This window comes from Gadus morhua, chromosome 1 (assembly GCF_902167405.1).
Source record: "Gadus morhua chromosome 1, gadMor3.0, whole genome shotgun sequence".
In the NCBI taxonomy this organism is placed as follows: domain Eukaryota; kingdom Metazoa; phylum Chordata; class Actinopteri; order Gadiformes; family Gadidae; genus Gadus; species Gadus morhua.
The window spans coordinates 13,342,577-13,364,969 of record NC_044048.1 but is presented as its reverse complement, the minus strand read 5'-3'; the positions used below and the strand labels follow the sequence as shown (position 1 = coordinate 13,364,969).

General features: G+C 44.6%; 1 protein-coding gene across 2 annotated transcripts in view; it reads right to left on the bottom strand.

Moving 5' to 3' along the window:
- The window catches only part of LOC115549511 (SAM domain and HD domain 1), a 40,391-nt gene extending 25,168 nt beyond the window's left edge, over positions 1-15,223 (bottom strand). Inside the window, exons 1-13 of one of the 2 annotated variants that reach the window (XM_030364886.1) lie at positions 14,830-15,223; positions 9,839-9,905; positions 9,657-9,729; positions 9,113-9,273; positions 8,738-8,853; positions 8,519-8,589; positions 4,998-5,156; positions 3,059-3,159; positions 2,607-2,715; positions 2,417-2,508; positions 2,180-2,295; positions 790-929; positions 605-703 (exon numbers count right to left, since the gene is read on the bottom strand). In XM_030364886.1, the coding sequence (XP_030220746.1) occupies positions 605-703; positions 790-929; positions 2,180-2,295; positions 2,417-2,508; positions 2,607-2,715; positions 3,059-3,159; positions 4,998-5,156; positions 8,519-8,589; positions 8,738-8,853; positions 9,113-9,273; positions 9,657-9,729; positions 9,839-9,849 (1,248 nt within the window). In that variant the 5' untranslated portion in view covers positions 9,850-9,905; positions 14,830-15,223. Of the gene's footprint in view, positions 1-604; positions 704-789; positions 930-2,179; positions 2,296-2,416; positions 2,509-2,606; positions 2,716-3,058; positions 3,160-4,997; positions 5,157-8,518; positions 8,590-8,737; positions 8,854-9,112; positions 9,274-9,656; positions 9,730-9,838; positions 9,906-10,105; positions 10,418-14,829 lie in introns of those variants that run through there. The other variant, XM_030364808.1, reaches the window with a different exon arrangement.
- Positions 15,224-22,393: the final 7,170 nt, after the last annotated feature.

Below are 22,393 nucleotides of genomic sequence, written 5' to 3'. Positions count from 1 at the left end.
TCTCAGCTGCCTGCCAAGAAACTCACCTGTATGGAATTGATGTGGCTTTCCCATGCAGCAGTGTCTTTGTCATTGTGACAAAGACTTCCCTATCAGTAACATTAACCTTATGTTTTTTTTTATGGGTTTTTGCAAGTAATATTTTGGTTCTGGGGAAATTTTAATACATATTTATTATATAAAAAGGTAAATTGTTAGGCCTACTTTCTGACATAAAGGGAATAACAAAAATAAGCCAATGCCAAGAGTTGTATGACTCAGGACACAAACTCGAGTCGTGCGCACCACAGCGGCAGCGTTAGACCACTCAGCCAACTGCTGGTTCTCGATTACGGTATAATACATAGATTCGTATAAAAATGTGTAGAGTAAAATATAAACGATAACATTAGATAGCAATTAATTTCATCATTATCAAACCTTTACAATAAAACTGATTTGTAACACCATCAACCTTTGTCCTTTGACCGCAGGAGCCAAAATCTTGCTTGCAAGATTTTGGCTTGAAATTATGCATTCGTTCCAGCCCTAGTACGTGCATACATTCCCACAGGAAACTGAAGTGTATGGAGCCTTTTAAGAGCCACTGGAGGGAGGGACTCACGTGGACAATGAGGTCCTTTGGCCTCAGGACGACGTCGTTCAGCCTGCCGTTCTGCGGCGTGGCTTTGGCCACCTCGCCTGCCCAATTCAGACGCATCTCCTTCAGGGAAGACAAGGGACGAGCACAAAGATTGTCACGGTTCTGTTCCTCCTTCACCCCTAGCTCCCACACACAAATAAACGCACCTCTGTGAGTACGATGGGCCTTTCAGCCTGTGTCTGGCCCACACACTTGTAGAGCCGACGGCAGACGATGTTGCGGAGGATCTCCCTGGCCTCATGCAGCTCCGGCAGGGAGGAGTAGAGGATCCTTTCAAAGACGTGGTCTACAGGAGGGACAGACAGACCGACACGTTATAGCATGCCTCAGGCAGTCCTTGGGTTTGTCCTGCTCTCAGCTGATTATATTGGTCTTCTTTAGCTGTTTACCATTTTAGTAGGGAACAGGTAGTGGTGAGGCATCTTGCTTAAAGAGCCAGTGAACCCAAAACCGTTTTTCTATTAAACGTGGTGATGTGGTTTAAAAACGTCCAATGTTTTTGCCAGTCTCCCCACAACACTATCAATCAAACTTTATTTATAAAGCGTCTTTCGTGCAAAATTGCAATACAAGCCGGTGCTTAATATAACAATGAAAATAAATAAAAATAAATAAATAAAATGGATTAAGAGAATGCTGAGCTAAATGGGTACGTCTTAAGGTTCCTTTAAAAATATTCAGATTGTGATTCCTAAGCTCCACCGGCCGGCTGTTCCAGAGGCGAGGACCATAGACACTAAATAACTCCTCCCCATAGGTCTCTGTCCTCATCCAGGGAACAACTTAAAGGCCGGTGCCAGCGGTCCTGAGTGATCTAGAAGGTGCATACATCAGCATCTCTGACTGATGTATTCAGGGCTATTCCATTGATCGCTTTGAACACCAATAGGAGGATTTTAAAAATCTATTCTAGAACTGACGGGCATCAATGAAGAGACAGGAGAGAAGTGTGCTCTCCTTCTGGTCTTGGTCAGTACACGTGCATTCCGGATGATCTGAAGCTTATTTATAGCTTTCATTAGGTAGACCAGAAAGAACATTACTATTATTATTAGTAATCAAGCCTGCTAGTAATGCATGCATTAGTCTCTCAGTATATGCCTGGGAGAGAAGCAGTTGCACGTTATAAATAATTCTAAGGTGAAAGAAGTCAAAAGGACCCAGAACGGCAGGTCAAAGGAGCGAAAAACTAATTGACTGCGGCGTCCGAGAGAAAGTTCAGCTTTTCGGACACTTGTAGTACAACACCATGGTGTGTGTTGATGGTGAAGCTCAGTCTGAGCAGCGATTCATTAAATGTCCGGGACTCCGGGTCCAGGTCCGGTTAGGCTTCCCGGACTCGTAACGCTCATGCACATCAACGGTACTGAAAAAGTATCAAAGTTGGCTTGGGAATTCCAGCTGAAACTGGTTTCACTGGCTCTTCTAGGAGGCCTTGGGTCAGGAAGATAATTATTCTTGGGTATTGCAAAAATAACATAACCGTTATGCAACACTAAGAAGCCAAAAACAGCACAGTGTGGTCTCAACACTTACCAGTCAGCTTGGTGTATGCCACCATGTCCTCTATAGCTGTGGACATTGTGAACATTTTCCCATCCGACCCCTCGAATTGGAGGTGTTTGTCTGCCAATAAAAATGCCTCTGTGATCCTGGTTGAAAAACACAACCAAACTCAGTTTGGAATACAAAGACTCTGATTCATCATGTAAATACCGGACTAGATGATGAAACTGGTAGTATTATAGTACCTAGCAAAGACGCAGTACTTACATAGTCTCAACAATGTTGGCTACTTTGTGCTGGTAGGCTCTTCTGTGGAGACAGTTTCTCGTGTGGAACATGTCATACAGATTGCCCACTTCCTGTTGAATGAATCCCCCGAGTTATGTTTAGTCAAATAAAGGACCAATTAGAGAGCTGCTCGAATCAGAGTACCAACAGAAGTCTGAGATCATTTGACCTTGTCTCTGGTACAGATGTGCTTCTCCCCTTCCACATCACACACCCTGGCAAACTTGAGGAAGCGGTGGTAGTCAAAGTTATTCTTGATGCCCAGGTGATAGCAGTCTCTGAGATGAGGAATGAAAAGAATAAATATAATATAATAATAATGCAGGTTTACTAGTTAGTCACTCAGGGGACTTTTCATATATTTATTTCAAAGCTTGAATTCTGATACCAATCAGTATGGAGCATCAAGGAGTAGGCTTTTGCTTAAGGCTGCTTACAGGCAGGTTTTTGACATTCAGGATTGAGCCATGTATCACCTAGTCACCACAATATCCTGCCCCCTTATCTTATCACTTCAGTTATGGCGGCAGTGAAAATCTTACAAAGAGCAGTGGCATTTACTCTCGATGCTACGGTTAGCAGAACAGACAAACAAGGTTAGTGAGCGGGGAATGGACTGACCTCGCAAAGTAATCCCATTTGTCCACATCGATGCCGTTCCTTTTGTTGGCCACGATCTCGTACAGGAAAGACTTCTCCTCTGGACGGCCTTCGTATGGCCACTGCAGCGACAGCACGAGGAAACGATCAACGGGCAAATAGAAATAGAACACATCACATTTCACAGGAAACCCTATTTCAGCGTGCCGTGCAATGAGGTTCAGAACAGAAAAATACCTGTTTTGTGGTGTAGCAGGTCTAATTGGAGGGGGTTCTGTGAGAATGATTCACTTTTTTGTCAATGGTGGGAAGAGGTTTTGGGACAGACTTGCTGACCAAAAACTTCTTCCCACCATTGCCAAAAAAGTGAAAGATCATAAATATTTAATGTTCAACATTTGCGATTTCTAATTGGTCAGGCACATACACCACAATCAATGTACATACCCCTCTGTTAGGAGAGTCAATGTACATACTAGGGATGTACGGTATAAACGGTATAGAAAGTACACCGGTGTGAATTTGCGCTACGGTATGGATTTTGACGTTACCGAGAGACCGGTGTGACCGGTAGACAGCGTTGTGTGTAACGCGTTACAAAGTAAGTTGCGCGTTAACACAGTACGCGTTAACAACGTAAATACTTTAATGTAAAAAGTAAAGTTTCACTTCGGCGCAACATTACTTTTCCCAGGGACAGATTTGACAGCGATACTGCATTCTCAGGCAGTATGCTATTGTGCATTAGCATACTATTGCACAATAGCATATTAGCAAACTATTGCGCAAACATGCAGGGGCACGCAGGCGCACGCAGGCGCGCTTGCTGCGCACCTGCGCGGCTTGCTGCGCACCTGCGCGGCTTGCTGCGCCGCTTGCTGCGCCCCTGCGCGGCTTGCTGCGCCCCTTGCTGCGCCCCTTGCTGCGCGGCTTGCTGCGCGCTTGCTGCGCGGCTTGCTGCGCGCTTGCTGCGCGGCTTGCTGCGCGCTTGCTGCGCGGCTTGCTGCGCGCTTGCTGCGCGGCTTGCTGCGCGCTTGCTGCGCGGCTTGCTGCGCGCTTGCTGCGCGGCTTGCTGCGCGCTTGCTGCGCGGCTTGCTGCGCGGCTTGCTGCGCGCTTGCTGCGCGGCTTGCTGCGCGGCTTGCTGCGCGCTTGCTGCGCGGCTTGCTGCGCGCTTGCTGCGCGCTTGCTGCGCGGCTTGCTGCGCGCTTGCTGCGTGGCTTGCTGCGCGCTTGCTGCGCGGCTTGCTGCGCGCTTGCTGCGCGCTTGCTGCGCGGCTTGCTGCGCGCTTGCTGCGCGCTTGCTGCGCGGCTTGCTGCGCGGCTTGCTGCGCGCTTGCTGCGCGCTTGCTGCGCGGCTTGCTGCGCGGCTTGCTGCGCGCTTGCTGCGCGGCTTGCTGCGCGGCTTGCTGCGCGGCTTGCTGCGCGGCTTGCTGCGCGCTTGCTGCGCGGCTTGCTGCGCGGCTTGCTGCGCGGCTTGCTGCGCGCTTGCTGCGCGGCTTGCTGCGCGCTTGCTGCGCGGCTTGCTGCGCGGCTTGCTGCGCGCTTGCTGCGCGCTTGCTGCGCGGCTTGCTGCGCGGCTTGCTGCGCGGCTTGCTGCGCGGCTTGCTGCGCGCTTGCTGCGCGCTTGCTGCGCGGCTTGCTGCGCACCTGCGCGGCTTGCTGCGCACCTGCGCGCTTGCTGCGCACCTGCGCGCTTGCTGCGCACCTGCGCGCTTACGCATTAGTCCCTTCACAAGCTCTCGTTCCACACCGTACGAGACAGAAGCTGGTAGCGTAAAGCTTTCCCTGCATCTCAGACATCGCTTCCGCAGGCATTTTCCAAAGCCAGTCCTTAAGACAAAAAAAGCCAGCGGTGGAACGTGATAACAGACGCCGTCACTGTTGACCTGTGATATACATTTTAGTCCATACCGTACAGCCACAGTACATACCCCTCTGCTGGGAGAGTCAATGTACATACCCCTCTGCTGGGAGAGTCAATGGAGACCTGGGGTCCACCTATCTGCTCCTTGATGAAGACAAGGTCCTCCGGTAGAACCAGCCCGTACTCCTCCATCACCGGCATTAGGTCATTATCCTCAACCAGATAGTCAAACATGGCTAGTGATGCAGTCTCGTGCTGCAATGACACACAAGCAGAAACACATACATGATTCAACAAATTTTCCCTCACAACTCGAACGCTGCACAAAGTACAAACAGCTGATATATAGCTCTTATCTTATCTAATGAATGCCAACAGCCAAATAGAGACCTTTTAACATTTAACATTTCAATGGCCAACCCTTATCGGCTGAAACATTACTGCCTGCCAAAAGATAAACCTAAAGGGCTGATTATGGTCACAAGTTCAGGCAACACAAGGGGGGTACAGACCTGTTAGGTCCTTGCAGACCCTCCTTACGTCCACCGCAAGGGCCTGACGTGCGCCTCCCAAAAATTGTAAACGTCCGTCGAGGCAACGCAGCAGCAAGGGCTGCGATTGATCCGCTCGCTAAAACCCGACACAGAACCAAAACAGGTTGACGACTGCGTCGAAGCGTCTGCGTGGTCCTTGCGATGCGTGAAGGTGGAACCATAATCAGCCCTTTAATGTGGTGTGCTCATTGGTACAGATGCACAGACACCAGTACCGCACTCCGTATTGGTCCCAAACTCTAAAAAGACTCAGATCCAACCTCACCCGATACCATTTTACAGCAACGTGGCAGTCACCTCTCGTGAGTTGAGCAGGTAGGCAGAGGAAGGAGTGCGGATACACACAGTCCAAGTACGTAGGAGATCGTACAATTTTCAGAAACAATCAAGACACATGTGGATACATATTATATGTTGCGTTAAATCTGCGTTGGGTATATATATTCCATGCCGTCTATGGTATTCTCAATACTTTCCTTAGTTTGTGAGTGAGTGTCGGCCTCACTCATTCGCATGAATAGTATTCCCACTGATTCATTCACTTTGTTAAAGGTCCCATGGAATGAAAATTTCACCTTTAGGTTTTCTAACATTAATATGCGTTCCCATAGCCTGCCTATGGTCCCCCAGTGGCTAGAAAGTACGCTAGGGGTAAAATGAGTACTAAGTATCCTTCTCCGCCTTTGAAAAATTAAAGCTCAGCCGTGTCGATTTGGATTTGGCCCCATATGTCGTCATAAGGGGCCAGGTTACCTCCCCTTTCTCTGCTTTGCCTGCCCAGAGAATTTGGCCCCCCAATGAGACAATGGCAAGACAACGAGCGCCACATGTGTGTGTGATATACACACTGTAACACAAGTGTTGTACACTTCTTTGTTATTTGGATTACCGTTCTACTGTTGGTGTTATGGCGCATAACACCCAACATAAGGTAAAGCTCCCATTTGGTGAAAAGACTATACTGCGTCGGGTTCTCTGATGTCTCTGGTACTTCCATGACGAGACTCATAGTGGGGGTTATCTCGGCCATGGCTGAGAAGGACTTTGGCTTTGACTCCCTGAAGTCCAGATTGAACCAGATTGAACCGCTACATTGTCTCCAGCCGGAGCAGCGCCGTGGGGCGCTGCTCCGGCGGGAGACAATCCCAGGCAACAATCCCTTTCTCCTCCATATCGGCGGCGGTGCATCACCGTCTCCGCCCGGCAGCAGGGCTCAGGCGGGAGAATCCCGGCAACAATCCCTTTCTCCTCCATGCCGCCGCTCAGTCTGTACTTCAGATTGACATGGAAGAACCAGTTGAGATTCATAATATCATCCGGAGGCGCACACAGCTTTTGGTCGTGATAATATATATTATATAGATATCTATGTATTATATTAAATTATTTAGATCTAGAGCTCCAGGAGTCCAACCGGAGCACCTGGGGTGTTCTCGAATATTTACAGAACACGGCCAAAATCTGTGTCCGCCTCTGTATGACATTATGATTTCCGAGCCATTGCGATACATCCACTGTAAAGGCCAGCGCATGTGGGGCCTCATTGTGGGACTGGCTCGTAGTGGCTGTAATTCTGAACCAAGGCAGACATGTTTGAACGTCTTCAAATACTGTATTAGGGGCCCACTAACACCTAGATAAAAGCATCTATAAAGCAGCATGCCATGGGACCTTTAAAGTGAGTCAGTGCACTCGAGTTTAGTTTTGTTTCTACATGGCGTATTTTCTTTGAGGAATACAATGCATTTCCGTTGGCTCAACAAAATAACAATAACTAGCATATAATGCATTGCATATATCGTGCAAAAATATTTTCAATGTCATTGTTAGAACTGCAATGGTAGTATGCAGTACTTATGCGTACTTTGTATCAGCAAGTATCCAAATGTAAGTGCTTGTACTTGGATTGAAAATGTGTTTTCGGTGGATCCCAACTTGTTCACCATGTCTGCATAAGCCTATTGTAATCATAGCATATGATATGATTTAGAAAAAATAAAAAAAAGTTGGCCTGCAACCCAAGAACTGAGAACATGTAAATATAGAACAACAAAGCTTGCGGCCAAGACCGTTGGTGGAGTTCAGATTACGACCATGCAATGAGATGAAAATAGAAACTATTCTAGTCCGAGTTATCACTGCTAAATAATAAATAAATAACGTAACAGATCCACACTTTCAATCAGTTGACTTAATAGAGAACAATGTGTCCAAAAATGTATGCATTTGTGTGAGAAAATATGGGAAATTATAATGCTAATTCTTGGGATACAGATTCCATTGTCATTGCATTTGGTTGATTTTTCAGAAGAACTAACAAGAAAGGATAAATACCTTCTGAAAATATTAACTGCAGCAGAAAAAACAGGAATTATTCGTAAAGGGTTACAGGCCACCTAAAAGTGGAAGCGAAAAATGCTATGGGAGCATATTCATGCTCGAAACGAATATGCTCCCATAGCATTTTTCACTTCTTAACTTGTCAGCAGATGGATGACTATGCCACAGATTATACTTAAAATGTAGCTCTTAAATCTGTACACAACTGTAACGTTCCTAGAGTTGACCGTGTCTGGCCTTGTACAAGCCCTTTTACTATTTAGGCAACTCCAGGCTCTTCCATGATTGGTTTGGGGAATTGTCGATCACATTCGCAAACCCAGAGTTACCATCTCAATGGCAGAAAAACGTATGGAGGGAGCAGAGAGGGATGGTATGTTTTTTCTGGATTCTCAAAGAATTCAAAATTTACCAAAATCACCTCTCATTTATCATATCTCAAGGACAAACCTTTTCTTTCCTAAAGTGAGATTACATTTAGTTTTGCTTTCTGAAAACGTCAGTGTTTTTTGGTTGGATCCTGAGGCTGTGGATAGAAGGTAGCAACTAGTAAATTAGTTTAGGAATGTTTGGCCAGACGTCTGACCTGTTCTAGCGTGTTAGCAGATAAGGGTCTGTGAATTGTCTTCGAACCAACAGCAAGAGGAATAAACAAACTGCAACGCCTGACCTTGAAACAGGGGTTTGGGTTATGGGGAAGGCAGTGAGAGAATACTTCAGTACCTTCCATTTGAATCCTGGACGTCCTTTAGGAATGAACATCCCATCAAACATATGAGAGAAAGGTCCATGTCCTAGAGAGGGAGAAATAGCTTTAGAAAATATGGAACCATTCATTCATTCATTTACCATCCCATCATTGCTCACGGCAACCATAACTGGTTTCATTCTCACACAGAAACTGGCAGTGGTTTTGCGGTTAGGGGTGTGGCTCTTACTCACCTAGATCATGACACAGGCCAGCGATTTGCACACAGAGGATGTCTCTGGTATTTATCTGCAATTCAGGCTGCCTCTCGTTCAGAGAGCGCACAAGTCTTCCAGCCAGGTGCCCAACTCTGCAAACAGTCAATTAACACAGATGGTTTAATTGATAAATGTTGCCACAGAGAATCCGGTTAGATACAAACATAACAAACATAAGTGGTCAGTACAAGATATCCCAGTTAAATGCTGCTACACAAGCATGCAGTGCACCGTGCATTATTTTTCAAGAAAGCAATGAACTTACAAGCATACATTATATTAATTTTATAATGTATGCTTGGGGTATTTAAGGCCTAATATATGGAAACATATGTGGAAACACACACAGACCCAATGGAATGCTCGAAGCGATTATGAGATGCTCCGGGGAATACGAGGTAGGCCCCTCCGAGCTGCTTGATGTTCCTCAGTCGTTGGAATTGAGGTGTGTCCATGATTTTGACCAGAAGAGGGTGGAGTTCAATGTGTCCGTGGATGGGGTCATTAAACACCTGAAAGAGAAGAGGAGAGAAGAAACATTACTCCAAGCCTCAGAATCAGTCGTTTAGGTGTTGATAGGTTGTATCAGCATGATGCGACATGTTGTACATCACAGAAATACTACAGGCACAACACCAGTACATTCAATACTGCAGAGATAACAGGCCTAAACGCTGTCTGGTCTGTGGCCTTGTTTTGAAACAAAGTGAGTTTGAAAGCAAATATGCTGAGTACAGCAGGTTTTACAGTTTTGCATTATGCTTCACAGGTGTGGACATTCCTTTGGCTCAAAAAGGGTTTAGAGTTTCAGCAAACCATAGCAAAACAAACCTTCAGCTTAACAACCATTTACTTGGTCTTATCTCTGACGCTTTCTCTGCAAAAATTGAATTACCTTGGAGGGGATTATTGAAGAACTTTTGAGCTTCTTAATACTGTGCAGAATTTCTAGGCGGACACCTAGCGGGCTGGGGAAATGAACAAATAAGTGTAAGAAATGTGTATGAGGAGGATAGACACATTTCATTAGGCAGATACCATATCTTATTGAGCGACAGTTGTCCCTGCCAGACTTACCTAATACCCATTTTCTGCAAAAGCTCTTCAGTAAGTTCACGCAGCCCAACACCAGTTATTCCATGTTCTTTAAAAAAGGTATATACACATATGTTTATCCATCAAATGGCCACAATGTAAATGCTATAGGTTCAGGTTGTGTTTAGCAGTAGTGGTCAAGGGTGCTAGCGTTAATGCTAAAACCGGACAATGTATACACAAATAGTTTGAGGTTTGCATGGCTGTTCAAACGACAATCTACCACTAAAAAGGAAAAACAAAATGTACCTCTAAAAGTGCCCGTCCATTCTTGGAGCCCCTGCCCTCGAAGAAATTGACATGTGTCCTCAACATCCCATCGCATAAAGTCCGAGTACAGCTGGGGGACAGCAGACAACCGTTTCTGTGGCGTTTTAAATACACCAGGGGACAAATCCTCTTCTATTGGGCGCACTGGACAATCCATGTTGAACAAACAGTCGGCGGGTTTTCTGAGAGACTATTACGTTACTCAAATAGTGTCTGTTCAGCTGATCAGACTTGGCGCCCAACATGGATAGGACTCCCTGCGTGAGAAAATGCCGGGGGTTGCTTCGCTCTGATTGGCTGTCTGGCCAGTAGGTGGGACAAAGTGCGCTGAGGAAAACGTGACGTACTTGCTGTGCTGCGTTCAATAGTATCTGCAGAAATCAGTTGCTTGAGATATATACCTTTATATCACTGACTATTTGGTAAACCCTACATGAGTCTCACAAATCCGTCTGAATAATAATATAAAATGTGATGGCAGATGCGCTCAAACCCGGGTGAAGGGGGAGTTTCACTTTATTTTGCGTCATATTTGTTTGGACCAATCATGTTGCTGGAGGCGGATATCTTTTCGGAAACCTGCGTCCTGGAAGACGGAAGCGTAACTTGTAGTAGGAGGCGTAACTTGTAGTCGGAGGAGGCGTAACTTGTAGTAGGAGGCGTAACTTGTAGTCGGAGGCGTGTCTAGTACTTTTCTAAATCGCGGAAGTGATCTGTATGTAGCAAATGTATGTTCAAATAATTGTATTGAATACATAGGCCTATTGTTATTGATCGCATGCTGCATGTTTTCAAGGGCCTGCATGAGATAGAAAACAATGAATTAAAATAAATATTACTGATAGAAACAAGACAAGAACAATGTCACTAACATGAGGATAGTTATGAGAAAGCCTTCATATTATAGCGTTCACATTACAAGCCCTCATTTTATATATATTTGCCGGTCTTCAATACATGGATTTCTCAGGTACGTCATCACTGTTGCACTGTGCAGACTCGGGGCAGAAAGAAGCAAGCAACATACTAGCCTGTACAGCAGGCCTATAGAGTAGCCTACTTTGTGACTGTTCAGTGTGCATCTCAAACGTGTGCATCGAACTAACTTCACCGAGGTGGCGAAAGCTGGGGTTTCTTCCAACGTTAAAACAGTAGGCCAAAGCGTTCGAACATTTCGTAAAGAATGTTAAACAGTATCACCCTAGTAGTCTGCCTATAGTTCTAGAGTTCATTAAGCTTGTAAAAACCAAAAAAATCATTGTTGTTAATCCCCTTCTTTTTACTTACCGACATGAATATCTGAAGATCCGACTTCAAGGAAGATCTCGTGATAACCGTGATTTACAAGGCTTTTTTTTTTTACCGCGAAAAGAGAAGATCTTGCACGGACCGCGATTTAGAAAAGTACAAGTTACGCCTCCTAGTACAAGTTACGCCTCCGTCTTGCAGGACGCAGACAGACCCTACTCAAACCAACTGGGCCAGCCCTGTATTGATGGATTTCATGATTTTTTTCATTGACTCAGTTCGCGTTTGTCAGTTCACCAAGAACAATCTTTCAGAAGCGTTTCTTCGTTCGTTCAGTCGCGTTTTCGGTAGTGGTGATTAGAATCATGAGCTTTGTTCGAAATCGTTCCATATTCACTCACTCACTATTCCCTATATAGTGTTCATGACATAGTGCACTATATAGGGAATGAACAAACGAGAATTCGAACACTACGCTGAACATTTCTATACGTCATTTGCATCAGTAAATGTGCTGGGTATTTGTGTGACGCAGACAGATGCGCCCACATCATGTAAACAAACCTGGCACTCACAAGGAAAGCTGGAGGTTGTTTTGATGTTGAATGTTACATTTCCTTGATCAAGTTTTTTTAAATTAATTTTGAATGTTACATTTTCCACGATAAATCCCAAATAAATTGTTGACAGTTCTAAATGAAAGTCGGAGACTCCATCATTAAATGTATACGTTTTCGCGGTTATTCAGCTTCTTCTTCTCCTCCTGAAAAACACGACCGCATTGCATTGTGGTAACGGGAGTAACATCAAATTTTGGGTATTTTAAGTCCACTATAAAGTGACATGCATGAAATTAACCACTGAGAATTCGAACACCAAAATGGCGAGCACCCTATATCCGTGATAGGGAACGATTTCTAACAGCTTTGGAATGCACGGTTTTCAGCTGAGTCAGTCAGACTCAGCTCCTCCCTCGTTATCATTCTCAAACGATCGTGGAAGTCGGTCACCAATCAACACAACATTACAACTTTAACCAAACCCAGCGGGATGGGGGGGTGTAATTGATTATTGGATGTTTAACATATCAGCAAGATAATAGACTTGATTTAGCAATGATGGGTGTCCCGGGTGGAGAATGAACCATGAAATAACGAGACGGATTATCGAGACATTCAATATTTTATTAATCTGGCATGACACCGAAAATACAAAGACAGCATGCATTTACCATTTCACTGATATTGAATCGTGTTATCATAGGCCTACACTCGCTCACTAAGCCTCTACCCTCTTCACCACTCCCATCAGTGAACAAACAGAGACTCAGCGACTCAGCGACTATTGTGTCTGGGAGGAGTCGAGTCTGAGAACGAATGAGAAGAACGAGAGAAAATAATCAGTTCGGTTCGTTCTTGTTAAATATTCGGTCATTCGAACTGATTCGGTCACGAACGACCCATCACTAGCCAGCAGTAGTCATTCAACTGTAAATGTCAATGTACAGGTTTCAGACGCCCTGTCGAATAGACACCGTATAAAATGCACTTGTTAGAGTGCTCTTTTGAAAGATTTATCCACTCCCACAAATTACTTTTCTTGTAGAATATCTCCGTAATGAAACCGGAAACAAAGGGTTAAGTAACTTTTCAGTTTTTCCCCCCAAGAGATTCTGCTATCACAGCGTATGGCTGTGGTCAGTGCTTAATTTGAGGGGGAGCAAGGGGGAGCGCGCTCCGGAAGCTCTGACGTGCGCTCCGCCAGCTGGATCTTGAGTGAGTGAGTGTGTGTGTGTGTGTGTGTGTGTGTGTGTGTGTGTGTGTGTGTGTGTGTGTGTGTGTGTGTGTGTGTGTGTGTGTGTGTGTGTGTGTGTGTGTGTGTGTGTGTGTGTGTGTGTGTGTGTGTGTGTGTGTGTGTGTGTGTGTGTGTGTGTGTGTGTGTGTGTGTGGGGCTAATACTGTGTGCATGTGTGTGTTTTGTTCAGATGTGCAGCAAGAGAGGTTGGACTTGGAGTGACGCGAGTCGGTTGAGTGATGTGTGATAAATCTGCGAGGAGTTAGCGAAAGTAGTGAACTTTATTATTATTATGGTTTTTGTGGTATTCTGGTATTGTTCTGGTTAATAATATGTATCTATTTGTTAACGTGGCCAAGTTGTCATGCCAGATTGTTGTTCTAACTAGGCCTACTATAATCTATGAGGTAGCCTATCTATTTGTTTTCATCTTTTGATGCGACGGAGATCCATTTTCAAGGACTTGGTGTATTTTGTTGTGTTGAGAATACAATGACTCAATGACGCACCTGCGAGTGCATGACATATTCCTCAACTGTTAGTAAACAACGGTAAACTTTATAACGTGTGGCTGTGTGTCTCTCCAACCTAACATATGTTTACTATTTTTTCTGCGTACATCCCCATTCACGAGGCTTTAGTAGGCTAATTTCTTGCGATGTTGAAACACCCCCCCCCCCCGCCGCTTTTTTTCTACTCGTCCTCAGCGCTCCGGGAGCTCCCACTTGACAAATTAAGCACTGGCTGTGGTCCAACAGTCTAAAATGATGCGTCCTATGTCCTTCCCTAACCTATATGTAAAGGAGAATTAATATTGCCAGGCGTCCCACTTTCCACAGCTGCCATTTTATTTGTTTTATGAAAAGCTAATAAAAACGGCACTCTATGCAAGAGGCTTAAACAAATATCGAATCAACCCGCCCCCTATTAGATAAATGTTTTTGATTGGCCCAGCCAAGCCATGGAGGTCTGTCTGAATATGATTCAATTAGCATACCAGAGCAAATAAAACATAAGCTCACAGATATTCTGGTCCAAGGCTCGCAGCATTGACGCGTATTCCACAAACTCGAAATAATTAACACTGCGTTTGTTTAATTGTTAAATTTTATTTGAAAGTAAATTTATTTACTTGAGTTGGAATACAATATCTAACTAAAGGAAATCCATAAGATGGCCAGGTGAGTCTGATATTGACAAGAATAGCCTATAGGATGATCACTTAACATTTTTTGAGTTTGAGTGAACGGCGGGTCACTTCCACAGTAATCAGTGAGCGGATCGATAAAATCATCTAAAGTAGCCTACCATGTTTATCTCAACAGACGATTTATTTTTGAAGATTATTTAGATTTAAACTTCCAAAAAGATTGCTAAAAAAAAAACGACAACAACGATTCACCTCATGGTGTGATGTGGAACATTTGCTCTGAGAGAGAGGATGCACACGGCCAAATGCTTTCTGGCCTAATTTAAAATAAGATAGTCTATATCATGCAAAATAGTTTCTCAAACCTGTTTGGTCTCTTAGATAGCTGTTTTTGATCGATTTCTAGGGATTTTCTATTTTTTATGGCAAGTTGTTAAATAAAAACATATCTGTAGAAGATGTCGTTTTTTTAGTTTGTGTGTAAATAAGGTCCAAATGTTATCTTGCTCACCCCAGCAAACATTTCGTCGTCGATCACAAGTCTAATCGACGTTGGTCATGGAGGTCGATACGCCGTCTAGTCAGAGCCCGGCTACATCCCATGAGTCCGCGAGTCAGCTGTGTCACAGCAGGCTATGTTTTGTCAGATATCTTGAAGGTATAGGTTTTCCTCTTGGCAGTGGCGTAGCCAGAAATGTTCAAATGCGGCAGGCAAAGCCAATTTGATTGAACATAAAATAGCCAAGATGCACCATAAAAACATTAATCAATGGCATGTTATATTTATGACATAAAGGTGGAATTAATTAAAGGCAGTGATCGCAGCTGACAAATTACTCGGAAACATTTTAAACTTGCGCAAAACTGCATTAACCCATGCATCGATGAAGCACATTTATTTATTTTAAACAGATTGGCCATATAAGACAAGCAGGGGCGCCGCTAGGGATTTTGGGCCCCATGAAAAGAATAGTATAATAATTTCTGTATTATAATTTCATCATCATTTGGGGCCTCTCTGGGCCCCCCTCCATCATGGGCCCCTAGAATCCGTCTCCTTTACCCCCCCTTTTCGGCGCCCCTGAAGACAAGCCTACGGCAAAGATTAAAACGTATCTCACACAGACACACACACACACCCACACCCACACCCACACCCACACACACACACACACACACACACACACACACACACACACACACACACACACCAGGCACGGCGCCAGGAGTTGTGGATGGGCCAGACCAATTGTGGGTGGGGTCCTTAAATTAAAAACGTTATCAAATCCAAATAGCTTGATGATCTTCAAATATTTTGTTGCATTGTAAAAAGTTTCGATGTAGGACGGACATATCCGCTTTCGCTCCTTAGGCCTTTTTACACTGCCAAGCCGGTGTAACACCGAATTCTGCGACCCACCGAAAAGTGTGACCCCAGGGGGCGCTGTTGCACATTCTTTGCAACATGCACGTTTGCATTATAACAAAAACATAAATAAAACATAAAGTCTCCCCCCACCGGTGGGTCTTTCTTTTCTTGATACTAACATTAATTCTAAACAGCATTCTTTGCACGGTAGCCTATAATAGGAAATGCTCAAAGGTGATTCAGCGTAATTTAACACTGACTGTAGCTTTTTATGGGTAAAGAAGCAACGGTGAAGGACGTAAGCGCCCTATCATTGTATGGGTCTGTAAAATGCAATCAAAACAAATGTATTTATTAAGCACCTTTAATCAAAAGGTAATTGGTTGGGGGGGAGATCTTATGTTTTATTTATGTTTTTGTCATGCCTGTCTACGCTTCGCATATTGCAAAAAATATGTAACAGCGCCCCCTGGGGTCACACTTTTCGTGGGGCGCAGAATTCGCCGGTTCGGTCGCGGCTTGGCACGAAGGGACGTTCCACTGCCCCCTCAGCACCTCTTGTACCGCGGAGCGTCTAATCGCATTTACATTAAAAAGAGAAACCGCGCGTGTAGGGTCCGGGAGTGTAAAGACGTCTCTTTTACTGACCAAACAAGAGCACTTTGGAATCTCCATTACCTACCATACCTGGCTGTGCTTTAGCGCGTCACTCTATAGATCCAAGGCTGTGAAAGTGGTCAGGAATCTAATATTCCCCACATAGTTTAGTTATGTTTGTATAACATGAGGCCGACTATTTCTGAATTCTGTTTAATTGTTTTAAGTTTTCAACAGTATTTCGATATCGTTAGCAACAGACTGAGCTTATATACAAAGAAGATGCATTAAATTGTAGCCTAGGCTACGAGATAATAATTAATACTATATCCTACCACGATTTCACGGTCATCCACAAAGATAACAGCCCTTTAACACAAATCGGATCAAGCATCAATGTCACCAAAGATTGCTAAATTGCAAAAACTTCAGAATATATATATATTTTTTTTCAAGAAAGGTTTTGGGTGGGCCTGTTGAACAGTGGATGGTCCTAGGTCAGTCAGGCCCACCCATGACGCCGTGCCTGACACACACACACACACACACACACACACACACACACACACACACACACACACACACACACACACACACACACACACACACACACACACACACACACACAGGGCTGCCGGACTGGGGGTGTAAGGTGGACAGGCTTGGGGGGGCCCAAGGCAGAGGGGGGCCCATGGAATGTAAAAATAACTAGAACTGCAAGCAGTTATGCAGGGGTCCAAGAAGTGTGCATTTCGCCGGCACAACGCGACAAGAAATGTGCGTTTCGCCGGCACAACGCGAAGCAAGTATTCAAAACGCTACCGTGAACAACATGTGGATATAAAGGTTTTGACTGTGGGAGCTTCGGTGTGGGAGTTATAGCCTGAAACGCGTTTTAAGAACATTCCATTGGCCAAATAGGAGATGGACAATGTCGTCGTTTTTTTGCACCCCCTTGTGGCGAATTTTTCCAAAGACAATTTTCATTTTCCAAATAACTCCCGCCCACATTAATAATTCTTGGCCATATTGTCTAGATAGACTAGGGATTGCCCCTTGATGGTTTCCCTCGAGTTTGAAGAACATTCCTCTGGCAAATGAGAAGATATACAATTTCCTCGTTTATTGCGCCCCCTTATGGCGAAAATTTCCGATTTTTTTATCGAACGCCATTAAGTGGAGCATCGACATGTCTCAAAAATTTGGACTTGATCCGATGTCTAATTTTGGTATTTTTTGGATTTTTGATTTTCCACGTCTAATTTAGCTTATAAACAAATATTCAAAACTCTACCGTTTCGTCGTCGAAAGTCGGATCAAAAAACTGTCTGAGGGTTTCTTTGCGTGTGCGTCTGAAGATGCCGTGTGCAAAGTTTGGTGTTGATTGGTCGAGAAATGTGGGAGGGATAGCGAAAATACAGTTTTGCGGTTTTCGCGATTTTGCGAAAAAAAATTATGGACGCAAATGGGCGTGGCCTATGCCAAAAGATGCAGCAGACTCCAGTGAATAAGTGGGTACAAGTTTTTGACTGTGGGAGGTTCGGTGTGGGAGCTATAGCCCCAAACGTGTTTCTCCTTGGTATAGCGCCACCTAGAGGCCGGCATGTCTGGATTTGGTTATCTGAGTAGCGGTGCCGGACCTGGTTCTAGTCATGTAATTGGCGCGTGTGCACCATTTACGGTTTGGGCTGTGGACCGACTTTCAAGGCGGGAAGTATAATAATAATAATAACTAGAACTGCAAGCAGTTATGCAGGGGTCCAAGAAGTGTGCATTTCGCCGGCACAACGCGACAAGAAATGTGCATTTCACCGGCACAACGCGAAGCAAGTATTGAAAACGCTACCGTGAACAACATGTGGATAGAAAGGTTTTGACTGTGGGAGCTTCGGTGTGGGAGTTATAGCCTAAAACGCGTTTTCAGAACATTGGCCAAATAGGAGATCGACAATGTCGTCGTTTTTTGGCGCCGCCCTGTGGCGACATTTTCCAAAGACAATTTTCCTTTGCCAAATAACTCCCGCCCACATTAATAATTCTTGGCCATATTTTCTATATAGACTCGGGTTTGCCCCTTGATGGTTCCCTTATAGTCTGAAGAACATTCCTTGGGCCAATTAGAAGATATACAATTTCCTCGTTTATAGCGCCCCCTAATGGCGAAAAATTCCGTTATTTTTATTGAACGCCATTAAGGGTAACACCGACATGTGTCTAAAATGTGGGCTTGATCCGATGTCTAATTTTGGTATTTTTTGAATTTTTGCGTTTCGACGTAAAACGTAGCTAATAAACCAATGTTCAAAACGCTACCGTTTCGACGTCGAAAGTCGGATCAAAAAACTGTCTGAGGGTTTCTTTGCGTGTGCGTCTGAAGATGCCGTGTGCAAAGTTTGGTGTTGATTGGTCGAGAAATGTGGGAGGAGTAGCGAAAAAACAGTTTTGCGGTTTTCGCGATTTTGCGAAAAAAAATTCTAGACGCAAATGGGCGTGGCCTATGCCAAAAGATGCAGCAGACTCCAGTGAATCTGTGTGTACAAGGTTTTGAATGTGGGAGGTTCGGTGTGGGAGTTATAGCCCCAAACGCGTATTCCTTGGTATAGCGCCACCTAGGGGCCGGCGGGTCTGGATTTGGTCGTCTGCATTGTCCGAAGAGATCTGGATCTAGTCATGCAATTGGCGTGTCGGCACCATTTACGGTTTGGGCTGTGGTACCACTTCTAGTGAGGTAAGTATAACAACTAGAACTGCAAGCAGTTATGCAGGGGTCCAAGAAGTGTGCATTTCGCCGGCACAACGCGACAAGAAATGTGCGTTTCGCCGGCACAACGCGAAGCATGTGTTCAAAACGCTACCCTGAACCTGTGGATACAAAGGATTTGACTGTGGTAGGAGTAGCAGGAGTCAGTGTAGCGTTTTCGCGGCGAAATTTTGTAGAAGATATACAATTTCCTCGTTTATTGCGCCCCCTAATGGCGAAATTTTCCGAAATTTTTATCGAACGACATTAACGTTAGCACCAACATGTGTGTAAAATGTGGACTCGATCCGATGTCTAATTTTGGATTTCTTTGGATTTTTGATATTCCACGTCTAATTTAGCTAATAAACCAATATTCAAAACGCTACCGTTTCGTTATCGAAGGACGGATCAAAAAAGTGTTTCATGCATTCTTTGCGTGTGCGTCTGAAGATGTCGTTTGCAAAGTTTGGTGTCGATTGGTCAAGAAATGTGGGAGGAGTAGGGAAAAAACAGTTTTGCGGTTTTCGCGATTTTGCGAAAAATATTCCTAGACGCAAATGGGCGTGGCCTAGGCCAAAAGATGCAGCAGACTCCAGTGAATATGTGTGTACAAGGTTTTGAATGTGGGAGGTTCGGTGTGGGAGCTATAGCCCCAAACGCGTCTTTCCTTGGTATAGCGCCACCTAGTGGCCGGCGTGTCTGTATTTTGTTATCTGAGTAGCGGTGCCGGACCTGGATCAAGTCATGCAATTGGCGTGTCGGCACCATTTACGGTTTGGGCTGTGGTACCACATTTAGCGCAGGAATAATAATAAGAAAAATCCTTACAAAAACAATAGGGATCCAACCTGTTGGCTTGGACCCCTAACTAGAACTGCAAGCAGTTATGCAGGGGTCCAAGAAGTGTGCATTTCGCCGGCACAACGCGACAAGAAATGTGCGTTTCGCCGGCACAACGCGAAGCAAGTGTTCAAAACGCTACCGTGAACAACATGTGGATATAAAGGTTTTGACTGTGGGAGGTTCGGTGTGGGAGTTATAGCCTAAAACGCGTTTTCAGAACATTCCATTGGCCAAATAGGAGATAGACAATGTCGTCGTTTTTTTGCGCCGCCCTGTGGCGAAACTTTCCAAAGACAATTTTCCTTTGCCAAATAACTCCCGCCCACATTAATAATTCTTGGCCATATTTTCTATATAGACTCGGGTTTGCCCCTTGATGGTTCCCTTATAGTCTGAAGAACATTCCTTGGGCCAATTAGAAGATATACAATTTCCTCGTTTATAGCGCCCCCTAATGGCGAAAAATTCCGTTATTTTTATTGAACGCCATTAAGGGTAACACCGACATGTGTCTAAAATGTGGGCTTGATCCGATGTCTAATTTTGGTATTTTTTGAATTTTTGCGTTTCGACGTAAAACGTAGCTAATAAACCAATGTTCAAAATGCTACCGTTTCGTCGTCGAAAGTCGGATCAAAAAACTGTCTGAGGGTTTCTTTGCGTGTGCGTCTGAAGATGCCGTGTGCAAAGTTTGGTGTTGATTGGTCGAGAAATGTGGGAGGAGTAGCGAAAAAACAGTTTTGCGGTTTTCGCGATTTTGCGAAAAAAAATTCTAGACGCAAATGGGCGTGGCCTATGCCAAAAGATGCAGCAGACTCCAGTGAATCTGTGTGTACAAGGTTTTGAATGTGGGAGGTTCGGTGTGGGAGTTATAGCCCCAAACGCGTATTCCTTGGTATAGCGCCACCTAGGGGCCGGCGGGTCTGGATTTGGTCGTCTGCATAGTCCGAAGAGATCTGGATCTAGTCATGCAATTGGCGTGTCGGCACCATTTACGGTTTGGGCTGTGGTCCCACTTTTAGGGAGGTAAGTATAATAGGAAAAATCCTTACAAAAACAATAGGGATCCAACCTGTTGGCTTGGACCCCTAACTAGAACTGCAAGCAGTTATGCAGGGGTCCAAGAAGTGTGCATTTCGCCGGCACAACGCGAAGCATGTGTTCGAAACTGAGAAACGGCGTATGCCAAAAGATGCAGCTGACTCCAGTGAATCTGTGGATACAAAGGTTTTGACTGTGGGAGGTTCGGTGTGGGAGTTATAGCCCAAAACGCGTTTTCAGAACATTCCATTGGCGATTGGGAGATGTATTATTTCGTCGTTTTTTTGCGCCCTCTTGTGGCGAAATTTTCCAAAGACAATTTTCCTTTTCCAAATAACTCCCGCCCACATTAATAATTCTTGACCATAATTTTTATATAGACTCGGGTTTACCCCGTGATGGTTTCCCTTGAGTTTGAAGAACATTCCTTTGGCCAATTAGAAAATATACAATTTCCTCGTTTATTGCGCCCCCTAATGGTGAAATATTCCGAAGTTTTTATTGAACGCCATTAAGGGTAGCACCGACATGTGTCTAAAATCTGGACTTGATCCGATGCCTAATTTTGGTATTTTTCGAACTTTTGCGTTTCGACGTAAAACATAGCTAATAAAAAAATATTCAAAACGCTACCGTTTCGTCGTCGAAGGTCGGATCAAAAAAGTAATGCAGCATTTCTTTTCGTGTAGGTCTGAAGATGCCGTGTGCAAAGATTGGTGTCGATTGGTCAAGAAATGTGGGAGGAGTAGGGAAGAAACTGTTTTGCGGTTTTCGCAATTTTGCGGAAAAAAATTATAGACGCAAATGGGCGTGGCCTATGCCAAAAGATGCAGCAGACTCCAGTGAATAAGTGGGTACAAGTTTTTGACTGTGGGAGGTTCGGTGTGGGAGTTATAGTCCCAAACGCGTTTTCCCTTGGTATAGCGCCACCTAGTGGCCGGTGTGTCTGTATTTTTGTGGTCTGCGTAATGTTCACGGACCTGGATCTAGTCATGCAATTGGCGTGTCGGCACCATTTACGGTTTGGGCTGTGGGCCCACTTCTAGCAGGAAATAATAATAATAATAAAAATCATTACAAAAACAATAGGGATCCAACCTGTTGGCTTGGACCCCTAACTAGAACTGCAAGCAGTTATGCAGGGGTCCAAGAAGTGTGCATTTCGCCGGCACAACGCGACAAGAAATGTGCATTTCGCCGGCACAACGCGAAGCATGTGTTCAAAACGCTACCCTGAACCTGTGGATACAAAGGATTTGACCGTGGTAGGAGTAGCGAGAAGTCAGTGTAGCGTTTTCGCGGCGAAATTTTTTAGAAGATATACAATTTCCTCGTTTATTGCGCCCCCTAATGGCGAAATTTTCCGAATTTTTTTTCGAACGACATTAAGGCTAGCCCCGACATGTGTGTAAAATGTGGACTCGATCCGATGTCTAATTTTGTTTTTTTTTGGATTTTTGATTTTCCACGTCAAATTTAGCT